We start from the raw sequence: 6,885 nt of genomic DNA on the forward strand, positions 1-6,885 counted from the left end.
GAGCTCTATAATTCACAAGAGTAGAAATATTAATCTTTATACTAAGTGTGGCAATAGAATGTGACGATTTTCTATGAGGAGATTAAATTCAAATAAAACACTTTTCCTTAAAAAAAAAAAAAAAAAGAAAGCAATTTATTAATTATGCAATTATATTTTGATAATAACATTTTGCAAGTGGAAAATATTCATCATGCCAACGAATCACGTTACAAAGCTTTTGGGAAAAAGTTATTTCAAAAAAATAATTGAATAATTGGTAAATTGCGTTATACAGCTACCTTTTTTTTATATAAAAGTGTTTTATTTTCATTTAACCGGAGTATCCCACAATAGATCGTGGAAGGGATAACTGTGAGGAGATCTGTGGTGTCTTTTTTTTTTAAAGCGAGTTTATAAGATCTTCTAAGAACATAGTGATATTAATTCTTTATTTTATATTATCTAGTGTAAATCCTGAGCCTTTCTTTTTTAAATGCTTTAAGTGTTATAATCTTACCTGGTTTCTAAGGTGTGTTCCAGGATATCTTGCTGGGAGTAATTGTACGACTTAGGAACAGGAGGCGGAAGATTCACTTTGTTCAGAACAAGATCCCTGTGAGACGTGACGCCGATTTTTTTACTATGTATTACACGCGCAGGATTCATTTGAAAATAAGGGTACCTGGAAAAAAAGAACAGATTTATGAATAATCTTTTGTACACTATTGTTCATAAATATTTTCATTTGTCCATTTTTCTCCATTTAATTCTTACAAAATAATTTTGACAATTTTAGCTACCTTAAGGATTGCTGTGCCGTTGGTCTCTTTATAGGATTCCACTGTAACATGTCTTCCATAAGAATTATTGCTTCTTGGCTGGCATTAGGTATCAAAATGCTCAACGATGTACGAGAAAAATTTGGAAATTTAAAATTCATAGCTGCGGCTAGTTGATATCCGTCTGGCCAATCGTCCTTCTCTGGAGTACCAATTACAGAACATATTTTAAAGATCTCATCGATCTCGCTTTTACCAGGGAAAAGTGGTCGAAACGTGTACAGTTCCGCCATGATGCAACCCACCGCCCAAATGTCAATCGGGCTATTGTAGGTGGTCGAATGCAGGAGCACTTCCGGTGCTCTGTACCTGAAAGAAATTGTTTGAATTAATTACGAATATTATAATAATACTATTAATAAATAGAAGAAGTTAAAATTTCATGGAATTTAAAAATTTCTTCTAATTAATTCTTTCAAAATATCTTCAGAAGTATCCAGTTTTAATGTTTTGTCAGGATTACACTTTTTATTTTGTGCCATAAATCTTACCATCTGGTGGACACGTAATCCGTGTAGGGCGGCCTTGACCGTATTTCTCTGGCTAGGCCGAAATCGGCGATCTTGACCAGTTCCGGTCCCATGCACAATAAATTTTCTGGTTTCATGTCGCGGTGGAAGAATCCATGTTTATGCATGAACGCCAGCCCCTGCAGCACCTGGTACACTATATTCTTGATCACCGATTCAGGGAATAGTTTGTCCCTGTTACACAACGTGGATTCGTGAATTCATATGAGGATTGATTAATTGACAAGCACGCAATAATCTATTTTCTTAGAAAACAATTTTTATAGCACACCGTGATTTCAATCAATCAACGTCATTGTATAATAAGCGACTTTTACCTATCCTTCATTAATTGGTAAAGGTTCTCCTTCATGTACTCGAAGACAAAATACAGCACGTCATTCTCGCGAATTACTTCCTTTAGTTTGACCACGTTCGCGTGACTGAGTTTCTTCAAGGACTACAATAGAACGCGTTACAATTATTTCCTAATCTTTTCATCATTCTAGTTTCTTTTTATTGCTTCTTCTTTATTACTTTGACTTCACGCAGATTCATCGCTTCCTCCCAGGAGTAATACTTCCTCTTCATCCTTTTTATAGCAACCTTTTCGCCGGTATCGATACGTTCCCCGAGAACAACGGAACCGAACGTTCCGTCGCCCAATTGATTCAACGTTATATATCGATTCATGGTCATCTACGCTTCGATTGTCCAAGACTTACAACATTTCTTCAGCTTGCCAGCTGATCTTCCGTGTCAGGACACTCTCGAAACATCATATTATTCTCTGAAACAGGCATTAGTTTTCTTTTTTAAATATTAAGTTCGTGTCGAATTTTAAACAAAGTTCAGATTATTATTTTAAACATTCCTTTAAATTTTATTCAATTTCTTTGCACTTTTCATAGTAGAATTTTTCATAAAAATTTTTTCAGTTCGTTCAAAAATGTTTGTTATTTTCAGTACGAAGTCACGGGATTATATAATATCTTGGTCCTTCATGTTTTTAATTGATTACGTTTGATCACTTAGTAATTAATTAAACACATCTCAACAGGTTTCTCTGTTCCAGATTATCGATGACCGTGGGAGTCATTGAACGACTATCAATATCCCTGATAACCGTAATCATAATTACGTAATATACAGGGTGTCCGACTTATCATGTACATCTAAATTATTTTTGCTGCTACTGGAAGTAAGACAATATGTTTAAAGGAGTTTATGATAAAAAAAAGTTTCCCCAAGATTACCTTGAAGGTCATTCCAAGGTCATCGATATCGTTCTGCATATTAACATGCTTGTATTAAAGTGATATATTTATACAGTTCTAGAGTTCCAAAATTTCAAACTTCCAGAATTCTAAAATTCCAGATTTGCAGAGTTCCAAAAATTCCAGAGTTCCTATGTTTCAAAATTCGGGACTTTCTGAATTCCAAAATTGCAGAGTTCCAGTTTCTTGTATTCTCGTCGTAGTACATAAGAGACTTAACGTTGCTTCAGAAATAAAAATCCATCTGTTTCAAAAGCAAGGATCATGATGGCTAAGTTATTTTACCATTACGATCGATTCAGCAGAGATGTTTGTTCTTACTTTTATTTCTGTGCTTATGCTTCATTATCTAACGTGATAAACCCAAACAGCAATACAGATAGTTTGCAGTGAAATTTGTTAAACATAGATACAAGTGAGATTATGTGTAAATGCAGGCGTACTCGACGAATCTTTAAAATCGATTCATTTAGACACGTAGCTTCGTTTTGAACAAATGTTATTCTACATTTTCGACTTATTTCATCATATAGAGTCACCCCTTTGCAGGGGTCGAAGACACACAACACACGCACGCGCGCGTGCGTGCGGTTTTTAACTGACTATAGCTCATAGCAACGTTAACCTATTTCGATGAAATTTTCAGTATGTATTTAATTGACATAAATCTACAAAACGTATGTTCTAAATTTTCACTACAAGCTCAGATAAAAAAAGTTGTAAAATGGGACTTTTATCTAGTAAATTAATCCTTCTAACTTCTCAAAAAAACACAAGTCGTTTAGTCAAATTTGAAAAAAGTTCTACTGTTATAAAGAGTGGCCGGATATTAACGAGCGCAACTGTACATGTCTACAAAACGTATGTTCTAAATTTTCACTACAAGCTCAGATAAAAAAAGTTATAAAATGGGACTTTTATCTAGTAAATTAATCCTACTAACTTCTCAAAAAAACACAAGTCGTTTAGTTAAATTTGAAAAAAGTTCTACTGTTATAAAGAGTGGCCGGATATTAACGAGCGCAACTGTACATGTATTGTTACTATCTATGTAACCACGTGTCGTGATGCGGACAAGTCTGACTGCTTTCATCGCGATATTGAATTGTCCGCGTGTCACCGTTAATACGGAATATCCGACGACCTTTCGTATAGTCTATTTACGATTTGTTACGATATCGATTTTCGCCGATAATTCAAGATAGGTCTGATTCTAAATTTTGCGACGAATAATGCGTGCAAATTAAAGATATTCACTTTTCTTTATGGAAAGGGGAAAAATATATTTTGATATAAACATTTCAAGTGGGTTGCTCGTTATTTGTGTTACATAAGATCTCACATTGGAAAGTTTGTTTTAAAATCACTTTATCTACATAGATGAAAATAAAATCATGTGTCAGCTTCGTTGTTATCACGTGAACGATCATCGTAATCGATAATGTTTGTTAATACCGTTCTCTTTAAAATAGGAGATAATTTTATCTGAGGATTTTAGGCTCAGTTATCATTTATAAAAGATAACCCTGCGGCTGATAATCGATTATGATAAACTAATTTTCATGTGTTAATAAATTTATAATACCCTCGAGTCTTATCTGATTTCATGGATGGAACAACAGGGAATGATATATTCTGAATGATTTCTTCTCTGTGTTTAAACCTGACCGTGTCTATGAACCCTGATTCAAAATTATCTAAGGTCAAACTTTTAATAAAATCAATTACGTTACGTACACTGACATTATTATTATTGGAAAAGAGATCTACGCTGAAGAAATTGATTTGTGAAAAGGCTGTACACGCTTCAAGCTGTGCAACGACTGAAAGTTGGTTACCACCAAATTAAAATTTCATTTTGTCGCTAACGGAAATGCGATCGTCGTGAAACGCTGACATACCGTTCGTGAAATATGAATCATTATACTGGTACCAACATGCACGGTCGCGTTCAGCTATGCAGGTTGATTATGGAACTTCAATTACTTCCAAACAATGACACTTGTTACTTTCTGGATCGATGAACGGATTTTTACTAAAGACACGTGTACTCTATGTTCTTTTGTGCACATGAATAAATAGCGAAAAACCGAAGCTTCTACTTGGTCTTTCCGCGCATTTGAAATTGATTCAGAAACAGAAGGACAGATTTGTATAGCGCTGTGTTGAACATTAGAAGAAAATTATTTCTCAACTAATGATGATAATTTAACACTCTGATACTCCAGAACACTGGTAGACACTCCAGTATACCAGCACTCTGGAATTTTTTATCTCTAGTGCTCAGATAATTTAGAACTCTGAAATTCTAATATTTCGAAAGGTAAGCATACTGAAACTCTAGAATTCTAGAAATCTAAAAATCTGGAATTTTGGAACTCGGGAACTTTGAAATCTTTAAACTTCGGAACTCTCGAATTTTGAAACTTCGGAATTCTAAGATTTTCGAATCCTAGAACTCTGGAACTTTAAAACTTTAGAAATCTAGCATTCTAAAACTCTCAAACTTTAACACTCCGGTCCTATAAATCCAATAAATTTTCAACGTGATGTTATTAGGTGATAATTATGTACCCCCTTTCCCCATGTACCCATCGCGGACAATCGGTCTGTCACATGGTGTTACAATGTCCTATACATCTGCTAGCTTACGTAACATATCAATAAAACAAACAACAAGTACGTACAAACTAATGACACGGAAGTTTGTATAATGACGTTACATTGCTATCTCATAGTGCATTTAACATACATATACCTGGCAATATGCTTACACGTATCTAACTACTTTTTTTCCGATCTTTTTAATTCAATGTCAATTCGATAGTGTAAATACGCTATTCGTGGAAAATGTTACCGTTAACAGTTTCGACCAGTCGTTTGATAACCCAGTTACGTCTTGGGAGGATTAACATATCACTTTGTCCTACAAACTGGAGAACCTGGTAATCCAGGCCACATTGAGATTAGCATTTTCTTACGCTCGCATGTCGGCAATCTCCGTGACAGGTCAGTCATGCGAGGATATAGATTTTCTTCGGGTCTCACGATTCAAGAAAACGCGTATCCTCGATGGCGATCTGTGTGTGTGTGAGCGTGCGCGCGCGTATGTGTGTATAACAGGTCACCGCGAAAGTCTTGACCTTCTATTAAAAATTACACCCCTGCCTTACAGATTATTATTGCCGCCATTATGTCTTCAGTTAATGTTGCTTATATACTATACATTGTATTTTATAATGGAGCTTTCTTGGAAGCGATAGGATATCTATTTCGAAATAAAATGTTTTTAATTCTCACACAATTGAATTAAATTACGTTAATATATTATACTACTAACTTCCTTCTAATATTAGAATTAAATTGGCAGATATAATGTAAGTTCAATGATCATTTATTAATATCGAACGAAATTCAATATATTTCTGAAGAATTTCAATTCCTTTTTAATACTTGTCACGCTATATCCAACGAACAACCAATCAATCATTGTACTATATTTATGTATTATATATTTTTCCTCTAGTTAATTTTCAAATATTCGATTCAATTGTAAAATTTTAAGTTTCAACGTACATTGTAACGTGAACGAGATTTGAAACTTTCTAATAGTTTGGAAAACAAAGAAATTTAAGTTTTCCGTGGAATGGTTGAACCGGAAGTGTTAAAAATTGATAGCATTGCTTGGTAAAATTTCAATGTCCGATGAAAGCACAGGCGAATTTAATGATTATAATTCTACTTACAACAAAAACTACCTGGTTCACCAGCATTCCATGTACTTGATTACCTTTCTGCGCAACGCTCGTTCGCAAACTGTTAATCGAGCGGCCATGCTTCACCGTGTAGCCATGGTTACAAATACTAACTGAAACTTGAACTATTGGAGGTTGTTTCAACCCCTATCGCGGTGGTTCGTTGTCTGGTCGCAGACTTTTTCATTGACAGAACTAAAACAAACAGCGTATAAGCATTTTATTTTACAAATTTTGTACCGTTTGTAAAACATCCATTATTGTCTATAGAAGTCCAAAACATTAACGTAACCCGTTTGTGAGGATCATATAATTAGTATTCGAAGGCGTTACCTGGTGAATTTAGCAAATTTTGTAAAGATAATTTTAGGAGAGAGGTTAAATTAAAAAATTGTATTAAAATAGAAATTGAAGTTTACGTTAAAAAGCTTTCTTATTTAAATTAAAATTTCGAGAACGATTTAATAAAAAGTACAAATATAGTTTAACTGAATTACTTCTTTAAGATTATTTATAAGATGTA

The 6,885-nt window shown here is 34.1% G+C and overlaps 1 protein-coding gene across 1 annotated transcript in view; it reads right to left on the minus strand.

Moving 5' to 3' along the window:
- Positions 1-6,366, minus strand: part of LOC108577145 (serine/threonine-protein kinase ICK) — a 7,699-nt gene extending 1,333 nt beyond the window's left edge. The window contains 6 exon segments of the mRNA XM_017940252.1: positions 482-664; positions 783-1,130; positions 1,313-1,525; positions 1,669-1,790; positions 1,868-2,120; positions 6,354-6,366. Of these exon segments, the coding sequence (XP_017795741.1) occupies positions 482-664; positions 783-1,130; positions 1,313-1,525; positions 1,669-1,790; positions 1,868-2,029 (1,028 nt within the window). The 5' untranslated portion in view covers positions 2,030-2,120; positions 6,354-6,366.
- Positions 6,367-6,885: the final 519 nt, after the last annotated feature.

Source organism: Habropoda laboriosa, unplaced genomic scaffold (genome assembly GCF_001263275.1).
Source record: "Habropoda laboriosa isolate 0110345459 unplaced genomic scaffold, ASM126327v1 scaffold598, whole genome shotgun sequence".
Lineage (NCBI taxonomy): Eukaryota > Metazoa > Arthropoda > Insecta > Hymenoptera > Apidae > Habropoda > Habropoda laboriosa.